Genomic DNA, 21,491 nt, shown 5'->3' on the forward strand with positions numbered 1-21,491 from the left:
AGCATTGACAGTATTGATGAAGGGCCTGCCAAATATGATGGGACAAAAGCTATCTTGTGCGGTAGCAAGAACGAGGTAATCAGGAGGATACTTCGTTTTACCACACAAGACTTCAACATCCCTTACAATTCCCACAGGGCCGATAGTATCTCTATTGGCAAGCTGAATAGCGACATCAATAGGCTCTATCTCAACAGGTGCAATCTCATCTTTGATTTCATCGTATAAGGATTGAGGTATTGCACTAACACTAGCACCCACATCACATAATCCATGATAACAATGATCTCCTATCTTAACAGAAACAACAGGCATGCCAACAACATGCCTATGTTTGTCTCTAGCGTGAGGTTTAGCAATTCTAGCAGCATCTTCACAGAAGTGAATATTATATCCCTCAACATCGTCGGACAGAAGATCTTTGATGATAGCAATGCTAGGTTCAACTCTAATTTGCTCAGGGGGTGTAGGTGTTCTAATATAGCCTCTACGTATCACAGTTGAAGCTTTAGAATGATCCTTTATCCTAACAGGGAAAGGTGGTTTCTCATTGTAAGCACTGGGAACAATAGGATCATTATAGGCAATGACTTTCTCTTCAACTGGATTGGGTTTAACTACATTGACTTCTAAAGGAGGATGATATTTAAACCACTTCTCTTTGGGGAGATCAATATGAGCAGCAAAAGATTCACACAGTGAAGCTACTATCTCAGAGTCAAGTCCATACTTAGCGCTAAAATCACTAAAGGTATTTGTTTCAACAAAGGATTTAACGCAATCAAACGTGAAATTCATACCTGACTCCTTACCTTCTTCAAGCTCCCAATCTTCAGAGTTGCGTTTAATTCTCTCCAATAAATTCCATTTGAAGTCAATATCTCTCTTCATAAAAGAACCGGTACAAGAAGTGTCAAGCATGGTGCGATCATCATGAGAAAGCCGAGCATAGAAGTTCTGAATGATAATTTCTCTCGAGAGCTCATGATTGGGGCATGAATATAGCATTGATTTAAGCCTCCCCCAAGCTTGAGCGATGCTTTCTCTGTCACAAGGCCAAAAATTATAAATATAATTCCGATCACGATGTACTAAATGCATACGATAGAACTTTTGATGAAATTCCAATTTCAATCGATTGTAGTCCCATGATCGAGTATCATCACATAGCTTATACCATGTCAACGCCTTATCCTTCAAAAATAAAGGAAATACCTTCTTCTTGACCTCATCCTCGGGCAAACCTCCAAGCTTAAATAAACCACAAACATCATCTACATAGATTAGATGCAAGTCTGGATGTGATGTTCCATCTCGTGTAAAAGGATTAGCTAGCAGTTTCTCAAGCATACCCGAAGGAAATTCAAAGCAAATATTTTTAGTAGGTGCAGCAGGTTGAGGAGAAACCCTTCGTGCTTCCGTTCGAGGTGAAGATACCCCGAACAAGCCCCTCAAAGGATTAGTATCCATAGTGACAAGTAACAATAAATTTCAGCACACTATACGAATGTTTCCTTACCAAGTTCCACTTACCAAAGGCGCAAGCCTCCCCGGCAACGGCGCCAGAAAAGAGTCTTGATGACCCACAAGTATAGGGGATCAATCGTAGTCGTTTCGGTAAGTCAGTATGATTCGCGTTCGTTACTTTGATAGTTTGATATGTGGGTGGACCGGCGCTTGGGTACTGCCCTTACTTGGACAAGCATCCCACTTATGATTAACCCCTCTCACAAGCATCCCCAACTACGAAAGAAGAATTAAGACAAAGTCTAACCATAGCATTAAACTAGTGGATCCAAATCAGCCCCTCACGAAGCAACGCATAAACTAGGGTTTAAGCTTCTGTCACTCTAGCAACCCATCATCTACTTACTACTTCCCAATGCCTTCCTCTAGGCCCAAATAATGGTGAAGTGTTATGTAGTCGACGTTCACATAACACCACTAGAGGAAAAACAACATACAACACATCAAATTACCGAACGAATACCAAATTCACATGACTACTATTAGCATGACTTATCCCATATCCTCAGGAACAAAAGTAACTACTCACAAAGCATAATCATATTCATGACCAGAGAGGTAATGAGTAGCATCAAGGATCTGAACATAAACTCTTCCACCAAGTAATCCAACTAGCATCAACTACAAAGAATAATCAACACTACTAGCAACCTTACAAGTACCAATCGGAGTCGCGAGACGGAGATTGGTTACAAGTGATGAACTAGGGTTTGGAGATGAGATGGTGCTGATGAAGATGTTGATGGTGACGAGTCCCATGTGATGAGAGGAGTGTTGGTGATGACGATGGCGACGATTTCCCCCTCCGGGAGGGAAGTTTCCCTCGCAGGATCTCCTGCCGGAGCTCTAGATTGGTTCTGCTCAAGTTCTGGGTCGTGGCGGCGGCGAATCCACGAAAAAGCTCCTCCATGATTTTTTTTCAAACGAAACCCTTCATATAGCAGAAGAGGGGGGCCAGTGGGCTAGCAGGCTGCCCACAAGCCCCCTTGGCGCGGCTTGGGGGGTGGCCGCGCCGTGCAGGCTTGTGGCCACCTGCTGGCGCCCCTGTGGCACTTCTTCGGCCCAGTATTTTTTATAAATCCGAAAAAAATCCTCGTTGATTTTTACGGCATTTGGAGTTGCGCAGGATAGGTATCTCAACTTTGCTCCTCTTTCAGGCCAAAATTCCAGCTGCCGGCATTCTCCCTCTTCATGTAAACCTTGCAAAATAAGAGAGAAAAGGCATAAGTATTGTACCATGAAGTGAAATAACAGCCCAAGAAGCGATAAATATCAACATGAAAACATGATGCAGAATGGACGTATCACATGGCCAGGAGGCCTTGGATCTCGGGGGACCTGTCATCCTCGGGCAGGGGCACTGGGCACTTAATGTGCGTCACCTTGGAAGCCCATTTCTAGGGAAAGTGGAAGCACTTGAAATAGTATGAAAAACGGATTGGTTAAAATCTAAGGTGTTGGCATTTACCTCGGAGGGAGTGCATGAGTCCTTGTAGACATAGTCCACTCCATCTACGGGGAATTCATTTTGGGACGAATTGAAAAGAGACGTCTGCATGCCATTGATATTTTTGCGGAAGAAGTTCCACAATGTTGGGGTGTCTTTGGGCTTGTACGCCCACATCGGGCTAGCCTGGAGCTGGAGCATCATGTCCACCATGTTCACTAGCTCCATTTTCCTCTTCTTGAGTGCTCGGATCCTCTTCTGCAGGGAGACTACCTCTTCTGGATTGCCCCACTTCAGGCCTTGCCTCTTCCATAACATCAGGTTCCTTGAAGGCAAAACAAGTAAAGGGGGAAGGTGTGGCATGGCGAGTAACGAGCGGTTCAGTGATATAGAACCACTCGCTCTACGAGTTATTCACAATTTCGATGAAGGTGCCTTTCAGCCACTCTACTTTCTAGAGTTTGCTGATCATGCCCCCCACCCCCACCCCCCGTATTCAATGAACTCTTCGCCGATGCCACTCTTTGTCTTGACGCATAAGGTGTTCCACCGAATGCTAAAGTGCGGCTCCATCCAAAGGAAGGCCTCGCAGACTGTGATGAAGGTTGTGATGTGCATGATAGAGTTTGGGGCTAGATTATAAATATATAGCATGTAGAAGAAAAGGAACCCCCGCACAAAAGAGTGCAGGGGAAACCCCAAACCTCAAATGAGGTGGGAGATGAAGATGACCTGCTCCCCAGGATTGGGAGTGAGGACATGTTGGTCGGGTCGTGGGCCTGGCAAGCAACATCGGTAGAGATATACCCCGCCGACCTAAGATCGTCTATGGTAGCGCCGGTGACCTTGGAGGCCACATCCGCTTCAGCCATGAAGGCGGAAATCTTAGAGCTTGGGAAGTGGAATTGGGAGTGCTAGCAGCTCAAAGGGTTTGGGCGTTGGAGCAAAAGGGGAGCGTTGTTAAAAATTGGCAGCCCCTTGCTCTTTATAAGTCAGTAAAAGGCAGAGTGTTCCTTCTACCGCTCCGTAAAAATCACCATGTTTCGGTTACCCGTGTTGTTATGGCTACCTTGGGTAAAGTAATTGATTGATCATATTCGCTAAAATGCGGGACACAATCTATATTTGATATGACATGCCAATAAGAGGGTTGCCTCGAACCATGATTCGAATAAATAATAACTTTTTGTGAGCGGTGATATTTCGGTAAAAGTTGTTAGTAATTGACTACCGAACACGCTCGTGCCTTTTAGTCTTTGGACTAAGTAAGCTACGCACTTCAGATAGACGAGGGATGCACTTGGAAGTGACACATGGTTGACCGGGCTGACCCCTTGCTAAAAGATGCTGTTAGTTCGGCCAACGCTACATGGTGCTTTGAGCTGGGATTCTGAACTTGCCTGCTAAGCCGAAGACCACCCAGCCGAAGATATTATCCGTGGAAGTTTATTGTCCACGGCTTCGAAGACAAGTTCGTGGGCTACTAACGGTGTCCAAGACTAGGGATTCCCGGCCTAGTTGATCTAGTCCATGGGTCAGACTAATGACCTACTACCAACAGAAAGACTCCAGAGAACTCAAACTTATGGCATGGGGACATTGGACTTCTCCAAGGTTGTTGATAGATTCGGCATGTATGCCATAGATGGCAACCAACCATGTGTAACCCTAGATACCCCTGTTGCCTTTATAAGCCGGAGGATTTAGTCCCAAGAGGCATAGATTATTTCATCACCATCGTTAGGGTTTAGACCATTACTCACGATCTCAAGGTAGATCAACTATGTACTTTCATACGCCTATAATACAAACAAGAGCAGAACATAGGGTTTTACCTCCATCAAGAGGGCGTGCACCTGGGTAAAAATAATGTGTCCCTTATCGCCTATTACCCATCGATCCGGTCTAACAGCCCGGGGCCCCTACCCATGGTCTGTCGGTTTTGACACTGACACACGTCGTTGGGCTCCGTCTGCCTGTCGTCCTACGAGCCGGTAGCAATGCCCGCCACCTCCCTCTTCTGCTAGGACGAGAGGCTGTCTTAGAGGATTTGGAGCGCGAGAAGACCATGATGGGCATGGTGTGGTGTGGAGAAAGGAACCAAAGGAGGATAGTTGTGAATGTCGCCGGGGATGGAGTTTATGAAGTGGACGGGCGACAATGGGTAATGCCGGTGTGGTTAATGGTGGGCGGTACATGGACAAACGGGTGATGCCAGAGTAGGTTCCTTGGCCACCTCATATTATTATTGTAGGGCGACGGAACAATGTGGTGTCTTTTGAACACGAAGCAGTCGAGTGCACCGGGAAGCCCTACGTCGGTTCAATGCCGGTAGCAGTGTGAGGTCACGTCCACTCTGGTCGAGGATGAATGCGACACTTGCGCTCTAAAGTGGCGCTGACCATTTCTGGTGAGAAGCGCACGCAGACGAGGAAGGGGGTTAAGGGTTGACCAGGGCTGTGAGAAGCGGGCATGACAACAGTGTGAACGCGTGTATTCTCTTCAATTTGCGGAAAATGCACGTCCAAACCGGTCAATGAATCGACACAGGACCGCCTTGGATGACAAAATACGTCGAGATCGCATGCTCTAGTCATATGCGAGCGGCGTTGGAGATTCTGTAACATTAAAGCAAATTACTTTTCTCATAATTGAGTGCTAGCATCTTCCTTGGAACCAATGATAAATCGCATGCAAGTGATCTTTATGTTTCTTTTTTTTTACTTTGCATATAGGTTTTGTCGTTAATCAAACCTCATCAAATTTGGGCAGGATTATAAGAAAGATTTGTCTCAAGTTAGGTCCTGTTTGGAACCACCCAGATTATATAATCCAGCTTTTATAATCTATTTTGTCTTCAAACAGGACAGCTTATGGTGTAGATTATAAAAACTAGATGAATAGATTATTAAAAACTCATAATCTACTCTATACCAGCTAAAATCAGATTATGGGTTGCTAATGACCCATTACCCTTGTAAAGTTGGAGATAATTGCATTCCTACCACCGCCACCCTCCTCTTTTTTTAAAAAAACAAAGGACAGACAGGTCATTATGCAATGTAAAACCTGGATTACAATTTATATAATCTGACCACCAAACATGGTCACCTAGATTATTTTTATAAACCAGATTACATAATCTATCTTCATAATCCAGATTATCATAATCTATTATGGTTTCAAACATGACCTTATGAAGTGATTTCAAGTGTCTCTCCGCATGTAGGTCGTCAAACCACACCGGCAAGTTTGGAGAGGAGCAGGAGTTTGGTCTCGAAACGAGGGGAGGAGGTCGATCAATTCAAATCAAATTTTAAAAGGACGGTAGGGGTACTCCACTACAAGTAAATCATTCGGCCGATCAGGATCAGATCCGTGGGCCTTTTATTACTAGCATAGCACTAGCACTAACACTAGCATAGCACGAGATCAATAGCAGCCCTTTACGTTTTTTCTTAATATATTTTCTTAATACTATAATCACCCCTATTTTATTCCTCCGGCGGTCTGGCCCTCTAGATCTAAAGTTGATCCACCGCCTCCCGTTCAAAAAAAAAAAGTTGATCCACCGCCGGCCAGGCCAGCAAGTTCACAATCTGCACCCGACGAGGTCGCCGCTACCGCATCGACGTGTCCGCAGCTGGCTTCACCCGTCCGCCGGCCGCGGCGCCGCTCGCGAGTGCCGGAGTGCATGGGCGGAAGTCCGCTTTCGTCCTCTTGCGTGGACCCGTCACGGGGAGGAGGACGACGACGGCGTGCGCCCGCACATGGCCGGCTCTTGCACGTGCCGCTACAGATCCCTCGTCTCCCTCCCCTCCTCGCCGCCCCAATCATGCATGCATGCGCGCGCCCGTGCCCGTCACGCCGCTGTCCCGCGGCCCCGACCCGTTTCATCCCGGGCCGGCAGGGCCGTTGGCCGTTGCCGACGGGAACAGTTTACGGGGTCGGGCGGTGGCCTACGGCTACAGGGACACGAGCGCGCCGTCCTTCCGCTCGGCTCCTCTGTGTCTGCACACCTTTGGCGCTTCCGCGAGAACTGTTGACGGGTGGGTTGCCTTGGCTGGCTTCCACCGTGCTCCATCCACACGTCAGTCTGTACTGTACTGCAGGGGATGGGGATGAGGATGTGGGTGGGGACGGACTGAGGACGAGCGGACACTGCCTGCCGCGCCCACGCTGCTCTCCGGGGGTGGCCTAGCCTTTGCTTGGATCGTGGGTTTGGTTTCTCTCAGTCTCAGATGTACGGTACGGTGGGCCGCTTTCCGTGATGGGAGAAAAAGAGAGGGATGCGAAAGGAAAGATGTATTGAGGGAAAGCAGGCATTGGATCGTAAAAAGATCTTGCTAGACGGACTGTAAAGCACTCTACACCAATTTGCTTGCTTCCACCGTGCGGTAAAAGCGGCGCCCCGAGGTGGTTTACCAGATGAAAAAAAAGCGTCTAATTCGGTGGTCCCACATGCAGCAGCTCATCTCATGTAGCGCGTACAATTCGACGCATCAAATTTACGGTCCGGGGTACCGCTTGGTAACGCACGCGTTAATTGTTTTTGTTCTTGTTCTATTTTGGCGTATAGTTGTTTTGTGCCTCCGACGCATAAAATCATCGTTTTAGAACGCATGGTTTATTTAGCTTCTCTGTTGAAGATGTCCAACAAGCGTCTCTTTGAACCGAAGAACCATAAAAACGCGGTAACAACAAACCGTACTTCATGTACGTCAACATTAAGTGCATCTTTTTCTTACGCTGGGCGATCCAATGTATATTAGCTTTATATAATTTGGGAAATGTTATCCGCGACCATTCATGGGAGCCCAACCCCAGCGAATGGCCACATCACCGTTGCACGTATCTCAACACAGGGGCAATGCCACATCGGATGGTTGGAGGCGCTTGTTGTCTGCTGAGTCCTGGCGAATGATCGCGCTTTCAAACTGGGATGGGGAGGTGATTCTAGAACTTTTATGCTAAAGCGGATTTATATAAGATTTTTTGTTTTTTAATTTGGTCGAAATCATGATTTTTTAGTTTCTCACATAGCAGTTTTGTTATAAGAGGACGACATTTTCTCTTACAAGAGGATGCCTTTTTTATTACTCCCTTCGTTTCAAAATTCTTGTCTTAGGTTTGTCTAAAAATGGATGTATCCAAATACTAAAACGTGACTTGATACACTCATATCTAGACAAATGTAAGACAAGAATTTTAGGACGAAGGGAGTATTATAGTATGCCAGTTTATTCATAAGAGCATGTCATTTTTTTATTTTTAACAGTATGGTATTTTTATTATTTTAATGATGGCATTCTTATTATAAGAAGATGGCAATCTTATTATTAGAATATGTCAGTTTTATTATAACATCATGTCATTTCTTATTTATAATAGGATGGATTTTTTATTATTCCGAGGATGGCATTTGTATTATTAGAGCATGACATTTTTTTATTTATAATAGGATGTGCATTTTTTTTATTGCGAGGATGTCCTTTCTATTATTTTAAGAGGACACCATTTTTAGTATTGAGAGGTGCCATTTTGTTACTAACAGTTTTTTCTTGCACACAACTTTTATGGCTTTTTTTCATTTTCTATTTTTTGCTCCTGGCATTTTCTTAAAAAATTGGGCGAACGGGGAAACGTTCGCTGGAGTTGGCCTATAATTTTTGCCCCCGCCCCGTGAACCAACAATTTCGAAGGGCTCCTGGCGGCCGGAGCCAGATATTGAGCTCCTATAATTTTTGCCCACGTATATATTGGAAAAAATGTCAATCTTTACAATACCAAATATCAGTGGATCCGTCATAAATATTTTTCCATATCGTATTAATTGATATTGTGCATGTTGCAATATTTACATTATAGAAAAAGCATAATATTCACTTGTCATTGTAAAATTAATCCCAGGGGAATATGCTGTAGTAGCCTCTTCATGAACATAGAAATGGAAAACCTGGAGTTCAAAATATGATGGAATATTGAGTCCTAATGTATATGTAACGAGAGTTTTTTCTTAACTTATATGTGATGGAGTTGTTTGGTTGTAGTACGCGAAAAAATGGAGTTTTCTGGAAGATAGGTATGGCATAATTATCACAGGAACGATCCATTGTATCCAAGCAAAGTACATCATATGATGTGTCTTAAACCCTTCTCATATACGTATTAATTAATAAAAAATCTTATTACTATCATTTGTTACTTGCAGGGCGGAATACTAGTACAAAGCATACTGTCTGACCTATTATCAAAACTAAACTTAGCAATTTCATACGTCTTCACATTAACATGTCGACTAATCTTTAATTTTGAAATTGTTGATAAGCTTAGTGATGTTAAGCGCTTCCTTCTTCAAATCAACAAAAGGAGACCTCTCAAATGTTTCATTTGCAAAAAAAGACACCACAAAAGAACAATCAGTATAATAGATTTTGTGAAGAGTAATACCTATATAACCCGGCAAGGCACGCTCGATGCTTCGCCTTATCCATAGTTTGGCGGAAGGGTGTTTGGTTGTTGCCTGCTATTTGGTGGAAGATTTGCTATTTGGCCAGTTGCCCCTGCTATTTTTATATACTCCCTCCGTTTCAAAATATAAGACATTTTAAGGATTTCACTAGGAGACAACATACGGAGCAAAATAAGTGAATCTATACTCTAAAATATGTCTATGTACATCCGTATGTAGTTTATAGTACAATCTTTAAAAGATCTTATATTTAGGAACGGAGGGAGTAGTTAATAGCAGCGGACATTTGATATATGTTTTTTGTGCCCTCGGATGGTTAATGAGTCCGATTTGATGCCCTCATGCAGGTTATCAAACTCGTCCAACTCTAGCCTCTTGGCCTATATTTTAACTGATATTGTCGGCCTCTTGACCTATATTCTACTCGCTCTGTTCTTAAATATAACATATATTCTATTCCCTCCGTTCTTAAATATAAGTTTTTAAGATATTTTATTAAAAGACTATATACAGAACAAAGTAAATGTATTTACACTTTAAAATATGTCTATATATATTCATAGGTAATACGCTAGTAAAACCTTTAAAAAACTTATATTTAGAAACGGAGGGAGTAACTGGTATTGACGGCCTCTTGGCTAGTGCCTTGGTGCGCTTCCTCAGTTGGTCCTTCAGAAAACACCCATAAACAATTTAGGTACAACGCACATCGCCATGCTCTACTTGGGCGATTTTCAGCAACACATACTTGATTGATAAAACAGCTCAACGTTTTTACCCCACAACCCATCTATCACCGGGACATGGTATCACAATCATCTTTGAAGCAGCTTTAATCACGGGATTTAAACGTCGCAGATTCAGATTCAAATCCTCCTCCGAAACAGTCGGACCTAATTCAGACACAATCTCTTCATATGGGCACGTAAATTTAACTAAAACCACCGCATACCTTGAAAAACTGAGTCTAATCCCTGCCTATCTTCTAAATCAACCCATTGGAGAAAGGGTTTCCTGCTAATGTCAATGCTTGATATCATCTACAAAATCGGGAATTCCGATCAAACGGTCTGTATCCTCGCAATCTTGAGCGAAGCATGCCAATATCTATGTAGCGAACCTTCTTCCCGGAATTCTCCATCTGTCGAAGTACCGAGTGGCAACTGGATCGATGACAGATTAACTGTGCCACTCATCTTACGGCTACCAACCGTTGGGGGTTCGACCCTGGTGCCTGACTACTGGATGCTGGACCTGAAGGATCCGTAGAGGCGTGCCCTTCAACAATACAGCACTTGATTGGCTTCTCAACCTTGCCAAACGACACAGCTTTACGAGAATACAGTTCAACGAACCTGCAGGCACAAAGTACATGTTTTGAATAGTACAAAGAAAGAGGCTGACAGAAATTGCACATAAAATACGCGTGCCTGGTGTCAGGATTTTTTTAGAGGAACCAGCAAGAGCTCTGCCTTTTCATATAGAAGAAGAAGAACTGGTCAGTTAATAAGGAAAATCAACCGAAAACCGATACAAACAAAACGACCCACACACCGACCTCGAGGCCGCGCATCCGCCGAGCCGTCAACTCCGTTGCCCGAGCAACCGAAATCGACACTCTACAACCCTATTCCGGAGCCGCCGCTCTGACTTACAACCAACAAGAACACACACCGACCCCGAGGCCGCGCATCCGACGAGCCGCCAACTCCATCACCCGAGCAACCGAAGCCGACACCCAACAACCATCTCCGGAGCCGCTGCTCCGACATCCACACCGCCCCCGAAGCCACGTTCCAGCCGAGTCGATGGTTTTGCCGCCCAAGCGACAAAAGGCAACACCAGACGCAGAGGAAATCTCCGGAGCCGCCGCTCCGACTTCCAAACCGGCCCCGAGGCCGCGCAGACACCTGGCCGACGACAAAAAACTCCAAAGCCACTAGAGCTGACAAGGGACCGGACCTCCAAAGGCATCGCCCCCAAGGAGGAAGCGACCGAACGCGTCGATGCCCGGTTGTCAGGAATTTATCCAAGGACCTCTCCAAGTCTCCAACACTCTCTTGCAATTGACCTTCACCCTACCCAACCAGGCGCAAACAAGTTTCGAACTAAACTGGACTGTCATGGTTTTACATTGATTGATCAACATGCTAGATGTGCATGATATAATAAGATAACAATTCCATGTCGTCGGAAGGAAGATTCCATGGCCTATAGCTCAGTGGTCTTTTACCCATTAATGTACACAAATACTTGGAATCAAGCATAACATAAAAATAATACAAATGGGCATGGTACTTTTAAGTATGTATATCACACGTCATTGTGCCTGCTGACAGAAGAAGACTGAAACTAATGATGCATTCCAGGAGCAAGGACATGGAAAAAATGAATAACTCTGTTGCTGGACTGTTCCCCCGTGCCTGCCGCTCAACATGGCTTCCGCTTCGAGGATCTCTGGCTGCGGCTCGACGGCTTCCACAACACGGTCGACGTAGCCTGGAATTCGGTCACCCATGCTGACCCATTCCACCGTCTGATGCTGCGGCTCCAGGCAACGGCGCGGTCGCTGACTAGTTGGAGCTCTCGATCTGTTGGGAACATCAGAAGCAAGCTCGCCATCTCTCATGAGCTCATCTCACGGTTCGACAAGGCGCAAGAGGATAGGCTGCTATCACCCCATGAGGAGTGGCTCCGTAAGCAGCTCAAAATCTCCTACCTCGGTCTCGCCTCTATGGAGCGCACGTTAGCTCGCCAGCGTGCCCGTTTGGCATACCTGAAGGACGGCGATGCCAATACCGCCTTCTTCCATCGGCAGTGCTCTTATCGCCGGCAGAAGTCCAGGATTCTTGGGCTCGCCGTGGAGGGCCATCTGATCACCGAGCAGGAAGGTCTCGCCCAGGCAGCCTACGAGCACTACGACGCCCTCCTGGGCACCGCCCTCGACCGCGAACACACCTTGGAACTGTCGGAGCTGATCGAGCCCACGGACCTGGAGGACCTAGACCTGCCTTTCAGCGCCGACGAGATCTGGGCGGCGATTAAGCGCCTGCCTGCGCATAAGGCGCCAAGGCCGGATGGCTTCACTGCAGAGTTCCTGCGGGCCTGTTGGAGCACGGTTAGACAAGACTTCCTCGACGTCTTCCAGCAGCTGTTTGACCTACGAGGCAGGGGCTTTGCTAGCCTGAACCAAGCGCTGCTCTCCCTGCTGCCTAAGCGAGCTGGCGCCAATACGCTCAATGATTTCCGGCCCATTAGTCTGATCCATCTTGTGGCCAAGATCTTCGCCAAGGTCCTCTCGCTGCGCCTCGCCCCAAAACTCGATGGACTGGTCAGCAAGAGTCAGAATGCTTTCATCACTAGTCGAAGCCTCCACGACAATTTCATCCTTGTCAAGCATTCTGCGAGGCTGCTAAACCAGCTCGGAGCCCCGAGGATCCTGCTCAAGCTGGACCTGTGCGCGTTCGACTCCCTGTCCTGGCCCTTCCTATTCGAGGTCCTGCGGGGATACGGCTTTGGCAGCAGATTCCTGGAGTGGATAGCCATCCTCCTCTCATCAGCAAGCACGCGAGTCTGATGAACGGTGAGCCCGGCCCCCCTATATGGCACCGTCGAGGGCTACATCAAGGAGACCCCCTCTCCCCGCAGCTGTTCGTGCTCGCTGTAGACACGCTCGGACGACTAATCCGGAGGGCCATCGAAGTTGGTGTTCTGGCACGGCTGCACCCTGCGAGGGCAATCCCCGCGGTGTCGCTATATGCCGACGACGTTGTGCTCTTCTGCCACTGCTCCGCACACGACACAAGGGCTGTACGTGAGATCCTGAAGCTGTTTGGATCAGCTTCTGGCCTGATAGTGAACTATACCAAAAGCACGGCAACTCTGTTGCACTGCGACGACGACACAACTACTGCCGCCATCGCCAACCTGGGTTGCCCCATCGCCCAGCTCCCGCTCACCTACCTCGGGATCCCCCTCACATTAAGGCGTCCCTCGGCCGCCCAGCTTCAGCCCCTGGTGGATAGAATCGCCGATCGCCTGCCAACTTGGAAGGCGGGGCTGATGAACAAGCCTGGACGCCTTGCCTTGGTCAAATCCGTCCTGGGAGCCATCCCCGTGCACCAGCTCCTAGCGTACGCGCCGCCGCGTAAGACGCTTCGTCAGATCGAAAAAATCGAGCGCGGATTCTTGTGGGCTGGTCGACGTGCAGCCAATGGCGGACAATGCCACGTTAACTGGCACCGCGTCTGCCGGCCTTTGCAGCACGGTGGCCTTGGCGTGCAAGACCTGGAGCGCGCCGGCCTTGCCCTTCGCCTCCGCTGGCTCTGGTTCTCCCGCACAGACCCGGAGCGTGCCTGGCATGGCCTGGACATGCAGTCCTCCTCCGAGGAACGCGCGCTCTTCTTCGCCTCTACCTTCATGACCGTCGGCAATGGCAACGTGTGACAGCCCGATGTCGACGCCCCAGAAGATTCCCCTTTATTTCTGTTTTCGTCGTGTGGCTTATTTTATTTGTCGCGTCATCATCGCATCATGCGCATCATCAGCATTGCATCGGCATCTCCGTTGCCGCCAGTTTTCAAAACTTGCATCCGCTAGTAGTTGCCGGTTCTCGTCGTTGTCCGTCTGAGCCGACCACACATGCACGCGCCCGCGGCATCGGCAAATCCTTGTTTCTAAAAGTGTGCGTAAAACTTTCTCTGATTGGGTTGAGATTTGGCGTGCGGACTTATTTTAATATAGGTAGGCCGCCTACCAGTTTTCGTCGCAATCGAAGTCCGTCTGGTACCTGAACGGTCGACCGTAGCGGCACCGTATTCGGTCTATCGTCGGAAGTTTTCCAGTATTTTAAATCTCGTTGCCGGGCTGCCCGTTTTCCCTCTCATCTCCTCCTAGCCTCTCTACACAATGCACCGACATGCACGCAACCTAGTCCGAAAACCTCCCGGCACCCGAAACACACGGTCGTGACCGTGGGGTCCGGATCAACCCCGTTTTACCGCAAACCGTCATCGGTTTGTCCATTGGACCCTAATCTATTTTATCGTGACCGCTCGATTACGATCGGAGGGTCCTAAGCTAGTTTGTTTTCTTATTTGGTCCAAACCCTAACTCCTAGGAGCCTTGTCCCAACATCCGCCGCCACCTGTTGTCTCCCACCTCGGGATCCCCCAGATGCAAACCGAGTCAACCACGCAGGCTTCCACCTCTCCCTGGCTCATGTGCAGCCAACCCACCCATAGTCCCGAGCTCGCCCTCGCTCCCATGGCGCCCGAAGTGAGGGGATCCGCAGCGCCAGCTCCCCTGCGCCGTTAGCCTCCGGAAGGTGTCCGCGACCGGGGTCTCTGCGGCACCAGCTGCCAGCAAGCTCAGCTCCTTTCCCTCGTTCTCCCCGTCACCAGCGAACCCAGTAGATGAGCCCCGCCCTGCGCCGTCTTCCCCAACCGAGCTGCCCAGGCAGCACCGAGGCCTCTCAAGTGCCTCCTCGAGCCGACGACCAGCAGCACACCCGGTGCACATCGAGCCCCTTCTCCTTTCTCATCCCCCTCTCATTTCTTCTTCCTTCCCCGTTCTTCTCTGAACTCTGGTTGTTTCTTTGTTTCTTCAGGCAACAGTAGGGCCACGGCAGCCAGGAGCTCGCCGGCGATCGCCTCCACGCCGTCGGACCTTGCCGCCGTTGGGAACGGGACGGTCGCCCCCGGATCCCACCTCGCGACCCCGCACCATCTGGAGACCGTGAGCCAGCCATCAGGCCAGTTCCCCATCGGTCTCTCCCTTCTCTGTCCATCTCTCTCTCTCTCTCACCTTGTTGCTCTCGCTGCTCTTGTCACGTAGAAATTAGAGCCTTGGGCAGGAGCCCGTCATCGCCAGGGAGCTCCGCCGCCGGTCGGATTTGGGGCCCCGAGGGTCGGATCCATCCATCCCCCAACTTTCCTTGCCGGATCTGTCACGCCTTGAGCAACCCCGCCGTTCGCCCTAGGATCCGCGCCGGGGAGCAGCTTCAGCGCCGCGAGCAGAGGCAAGGCCGACCTGAATTTCTCAGGTTCAGTTATAATCTTGGAATACAGTTTTGGTCACGTTCAGATTCAGCGTGGTGTTGTGCTCATCTTCAGAAGGAACACAGTTTTATCACGTACCCATCGTAGCTCAGCTGGTCACAGCACTGAACTTCCACCTAGCAGACTAGGGATCAAATCCCACTGGCTGCAATATAATTTTTCTCAGCGTTTTTGCATTGACTTTTGTCAGCTCTGGTTGTTATCTATAATAACCGTATGCACATCACTAGCATGTCACGGCTAGCCCATTGGTGACCCATGTTAGGTCACACCTAATAGGTCTTGGATTCAATTTCCAGCCTCCTCATTTTGCTATGTTTTATTTCTTTTATCCTACACTCAGCCCCTCGGGCTTATTCAATTATGGCCTGTTGCACTGTGTTGCAATTCGACCCATATCTAATTTTTTTGCCGTCCCTACACTCAGCCCCTCGGGCTTATTCAATTATGGCCTGTTGCACTGTGTTGCAATTCGACCCATATCTAATTTTTTTGCCGTCTTCGTTTTTGCTATTAACTAGCGAATTTGCTAGATTTTCATGAAATAGCATTTTCTTCAATCGTCCGTAACTTTTAAACCGTGCAATGGACCTTAACGAGTTTTATATGTAGACCGTGTAGAATTTCATGTAGAGTAATATACTCCAACTCTCATGCATAATTAGAACTGTTTAGTGTGTTGTGTGCATCGGTTTGTGTGTCGACGTGTTGAAACGGTTTAGGTCGTAACTATTTGTCCGTAGCTCCGTAGGAGTTGTGCCATATATGTAAATGGGCCAGAACGATGAGTAGAATCATGTGAACCACTTTGTTTTGCCGTTTAAGAAACATAAAATGTGATTAGGACAAATCTGGACAGAATTAAGTTTTAACACGTGGGGTCATTTCGGAGATGCTATATGTCGTTTCCGGCCTCATTTAAAATGCCTAGCTAGGTAGATTAATTTGTGCTTCACCCCGTGTCATGTTAACAACATTTTAAATATGGTCGTGTAAATTAACGGGAGTGAACTAAACAATTAAATGTGGAGTTTCGTCGATATGCAACCCGGTGCATATCGAGCTTCACTTAATGTGTAGTGTTTGATTGTTGTGATTGTCATGCCTTGCATTAGATCGTTCATGCGTCATGTGTGTCTTGCATCGCGTGGTGTATATTGTGTGTTGATTTGTGTTTCCGGTTTGCGTCGTCTCGATAGAGTTCCGCAGCGTGCCGGATTGTGAGGACCCGTTCGACTACATCGCTTCGTCTGCTTCACGGAGTCATTCTTCTTCCAAGCGGGACCTCAGGCAAGATGATCATTTCCCCAGATACCATTACTATCATTGCCATGCTAGTTTACCGCTTCTATCGATTATGTCTCGTTACCTACCACTTGTTAAATATCAGTCTCTCAACAATGCCATGATAACCTTCAACCTGTTCGACCTAGCAAACCACTGATTGGCTATGTTACTGCTTGCTTACCATGTTGTTAGCGTTGCTAGTTGCAGGTGCAGATGCTTCCATGTGATAACATGGGTTCCTTGTCATATCACCATATTTAATGCTATTTAATTTAATGGACCTATATACTTGGTCGCCTTTCTAGCCTGGTGTTTTGTTCCACCTTTGCCCCCTTAGTTTCGGCTACCGGTGTTATGTTCCATAAATGAGCGCTCCTAACACGATCGGGGTTGTTATGGGGACCCCCTTGATGATTCGTTTTAGATTAAAGCTGGTCCGGCAAGGCCCAACATTGGTTCTACATTTGCCCAACATAATAACTTTGTTAATACTGAAATGCATAGGGCGTCATGAACCCGAGGAGTAATTTTTCATAAACAGGGGGGGCCAGTGCTGATGGTGTTGGTCCCAAACGGTCTGCCTGCGGGGCCACCGCGAGGAAACTCGAGGTTTGGCACTTGTAGCTAGTTCCATCCGTCGTGTCCTGAGAACGAGGTACGCGACTCCTATTGGGATCGTCGACACGTCGGGCGGCCTTGCTGGATTAGTTTTACCTTTGACGAGATATCTTGTGCATCGGGATTCCGGTGAGGCTTTGGGTAATCTCAGAGTTGAGGCTTTCCACTAGGGAATCCGACGAGATCGCGAGCTTCGTGATTGAGGATTTCTATGCGGCTTGTGGTAATTTGTGATGGACTAGTTGGAGCACCCCTGCAGGGTTAAATCTTTCGGAAAGCCGTGCCCGCGGTTATGTGGCAACGTGGAAGCTTTGTTTAACACTTGTTCTAGATAACTTGAAGTTAACTTAATTAAAACATGACAACTGTGTGCGTAACCGTGACTGTCTCTTTCGTGAGTTCCTTCTCCGATCGAGGACACGGTGGGGTTATGTCTGACGTAGGTAGGTGTTCAGATCATTCATTTGATCGTCAGTAGAAACGTCCGTCATGCGTAGATCTTCCCCCTCTTATTTCTGGTACTCGTAAGTTAGCCACCAAATATGTGCTTAGCCGCTGCTGCAACCTCACCACTTAACCATACCTCACCCATTAAGCTTTGCTAGTCTTGATACCTTTGGAAATGAGATTGCTGAGTCCCCTGTGGCTCACAGATTACTACAACACCAGTTGCAGGTACAGGTAAAGGTTACTTGACGCGAGCGCGTTGAATGTTCATTTGGAGTTGCTTCTTCTTCTTCTTCTTCTTCATCGATCTAGGATGGGTTCCAGGCCGGCAGCCTGGGATAGCAAGGATGGACGTCGTTCTTCTTTTGTCGTTTGTTTTCGTCCGTAGTCGGACCCTGCTCTTACTCTTGCTGATTATGTAATGTACTGATGTGACTCTGATGTAGCTTGTGGCGAGTTTAAGCCAACTCTTTATATATATCATCTTTTCAGTACATGTCTTGTAACGATATCCATTCTTGCGACACGACGAGATGCGCTTCTATCCCTGACGAGGCCCTCGTGCCAAATTGAGGATAGGGTCGCATCTTGGGCGTGACACAACGCTGCCCTCTTCTGGGAGGACCGATGGCTTAATGGCAGGTCCGTCTGCGAACTAATGCCCCAGCTGTACACATGCATACCGAAGGGACGACACAAGATCAGGACAGTGGCTGAGGGTCTCCTTGGCAACTCCTGGGCCCGAGACATTCTCGGAGTTCTAGGCGTCCACGAGATAGGCCAATACTTGCAGCTCTGGCAACTTGCCCAGCAAGTCACGCTCTCAACCGAACCAGACAGGCTAACTTGGAAGTGGACGTCCAACGGCATCTACACCGCGCATTCTGCCTACCTAGCAACATTCCAGGGCTCCAAAACGTGCTCCTCTTGGAAGCTTATATGGAAGACTGGGGCTCCCCCAAAGGTCAAATTCTTCCATTGGCTGGCCTGCCAGGACCGATGCTGGACAGCGGAGCGCCTCGCGCGCCACGGAATGCAGCACCACCCCCGATGCCTGCTCTGCGATCAAGCCCCAGAAACGATGCGCCACCTGATGCTAGAATGCCCATTTGCTCGCCAAACTTGGCATGAGATCCTTGCCTGGCTCAGGATGACCGCCACCCCACCAGACTATGAGGCCTCACTCATGGACTGGTGGCTGCAGGCCAGGCAGAATACGCCGAAATCGCTGCTCAAGGGCCTCGCGCCCGCCACCCTCCTCGTGCCATGGATGATCTGGAAACACCGCAACGCTTGCGCCTTCGAAGGGGCCCAGCCTTCCTCGCTGCAACTACTCAGCAACATCAAGGAGGAGGCCACTGCCTGGGCCAACGCGGGCGCCCGTGGACTTAGAGTAGTTCTCCCACAGACCTGGGATGTCCACTAAATTCTATCGATTTTGCTTTGTAACTGGTGCCTCCTAGGAGGACATGTAACCCAAACTCTGCCTCTTCAATGATAAAAACGCAAATGTCATTTGCGCTTTCTCGAAAAAAAAATAAGAATGTCTAAGATAGTGCTGATGGCTGTACTTTAGTTATTTCAGCAATGTTGGATGAACAGCAGATTCAGCTAACAGTGAGCAACATCAGCAAATCTTTCTTCATTGATGAGATGGGAATGGCACATGGTTTAGGTGTTTTCTATACACTGTACTGGGGAGATTCACCAATGAGCTAACAGCACTGTTTTTTGAATTCTACAAGTACCAAGCAATAAAGTAAGGAACAACCAATTTCGACATGGAATTTCAATAGATAGCAGAAAGGAATTTGTGAAGAAACAAACAACTGCACAAGAATGTCAAAAGAGTTGATGAGAAAATAAATTACCTCGTTGCAGCGTCCACTGACTCCAGTTTGACAAATGCAAAACCCTTGCAAATAGGATCACGGGTCTTCTTAGTTCCAGAGTTTGCTGGGTTTATAGTTACCAAGCCAGGAAACCCTTTGAAAGCCAGGTTCAGGTCCTTATGTATGTTCTTCTTTTTCGGGAGGTTCCAAATACGAACATGAACGCCATCATCACTGACATCTGTGACAACGTACAGGAAATTCACCGAGAAAATCAGGCTTATGTTCAACAATAATTTCTTCGAAACCTTCCACAGCAGCTAAATCTCAAAATGAAGTGCCAATGATTTCAAAAGGTTTCCAAAATGCAAAGCTGAGCTATCTACTAAGGAGTGTGGATAACAAAGAAACAAATATAAATTTATTAACTCCAGATATTATTACACCGAGAGCAAAAGATAAATTGGATCATATCGACATTCACTTTCAGGTGTACTGAAACTCCATGAGGTAGTTTCTGAACATGCTTTTGTCACTAGCCTTGGAAGTTGGACTTATAGTGTACAAAGTGTTTGTAGAGATCATGTGTAGTCGTAAGTTACCAATAATAGGTTGGTGTTAGACTTAGACGACCAAGCAACCAAAAACTGTGAGAAACTGAGAATTATTGTTGCTGGTAGGAACTGAGCATTTCTCAACAATCGTTAAAGTTATTCAATGCAAAGCAAAAGAACTTTGCATTTTCTGCCTCACATTTTTATTTAACTAGTTGGCTGCGTTTTTGGCCCTTGTAATACTATACAAAAGTTATTTCTTTTCTTTATGTTTTAAAATGGGAAGTTTCCCACGAGGTGAATTATCTTCCGCGATTTGACTTTTGACGTCGTGTAATTTACTAAATATTCCTGTACTCCCTTCGTTCCTAAATACGGAGTATAAGTCTTTTTAAAAGTTTCACTAGTAGACTACATACGGATGTATATAGACATATTTTAGAGTATAGATTCATTCATTTTGTTCCATATGTAGTCCCTAAGAAAATATCTAAAAAGATTTATATTCCCTCCGTCTCAAAATAAGTGTCTTAAGCTTAGTACAAATTTATACTAAAGCTAATACAAACTTAAGACAGTTATTTCAGGACAGAGAGAGTATTTAGGAAGGGAGGGAGTAGAACATTGTATATTAGCTGCATAAGTATCTGTGTCGTCTTCACAAGAAAAGAAAAATTGATGAAATGTTGCACTGTAGTGTGTTATCCATAATGAATAGTGATAGCAAATTAGCAATGGCATGTTAATTGGTCGATGATTCAAACAATGTCAGCTGATGAGAACGCAGAGGAAGCTCACCTGCGCTGGTTTCTGTGGCCGAGCCGTTGGTTTTGACGCTCTTGGGCGGAGCCGATTTGCTCTTGCGCCCGGCGCCGCCGAGGCCCATCTCCCGGAGAAGCTGCTCTTCAACGTCGGTGGTGTAAGTCTTCCCCACGCCGAAACCGGCCGGCTTGGGCCGGTTCTTGAGAAAGATGTCCTCGTCAACCGCCTCCTCCACGCCGTCGTCGTCGTCCTCATCCGCCTCCTCGTCCTCGTCGTCGTCGAGGGTGGTGGGCACCGGCTCGCGGCTCCGGCGGCCGTATTTCCTCAGGCGAGGGAAGGCGAAGATGACGTGCGACGCGCGCAGCCGGGAGGGCGGCGGCCGCGAGAACGAGAAGGGGGCCGACGCCGCGGCGGCGCAGCACGCGGTCGGCAGCTGTAGCTGTAGCAGTGGCATTTCGTTTTTGTGTTCAGGCCGGACGGACCAGC

The 21,491-nt window shown here is 47.5% G+C and overlaps 1 protein-coding gene across 1 annotated transcript; it reads right to left on the reverse strand.

The window, feature by feature from the left end:
• Positions 1 to 10,177: 10,177 nt before the first annotated feature.
• LOC123413491 lies at positions 10,178 to 21,477 on the reverse strand. The gene is made up of 3 exons (XM_045106430.1): positions 21,042 to 21,477; positions 19,729 to 19,930; positions 10,178 to 10,801 (listed from the first exon to the last, which is right to left on the reverse strand). The coding sequence occupies exons 1-3, from the start codon at positions 21,457 to 21,459 to the stop codon at positions 10,639 to 10,641; spliced, it is 783 nt and encodes a 260-aa protein (XP_044962365.1). The 5' UTR covers positions 21,460 to 21,477; the 3' UTR covers positions 10,178 to 10,638.
• Between the last annotated feature and the right edge of the window lie 14 nt (positions 21,478 to 21,491).

Source organism: Hordeum vulgare, chromosome 7H (genome assembly GCF_904849725.1).
Source record: "Hordeum vulgare subsp. vulgare chromosome 7H, MorexV3_pseudomolecules_assembly, whole genome shotgun sequence".
NCBI lineage: Eukaryota > Viridiplantae > Streptophyta > Magnoliopsida > Poales > Poaceae > Hordeum > Hordeum vulgare.

Coding starts and splice junctions, on each gene's coding strand:
- LOC123413491 (XM_045106430.1), bottom strand. CDS start 21,459: ATGCCACTGCTACAGCTACAGCTGCCGACCGCGTGCTGCGCCGCCGCG. Junction 19,931..21,041: donor GGCCACAGAAACCAGCGCAG/GTGAGCTTCCTC, acceptor ACGTTGTCACAG/ATGTCAGTGATGATGGCGTT. Junction 10,802..19,728: donor TCAGTGGACGCTGCAACGAG/GTAATTTATTTT, acceptor TTGTGCCTGCAG/GTTCGTTGAACTGTATTCTC.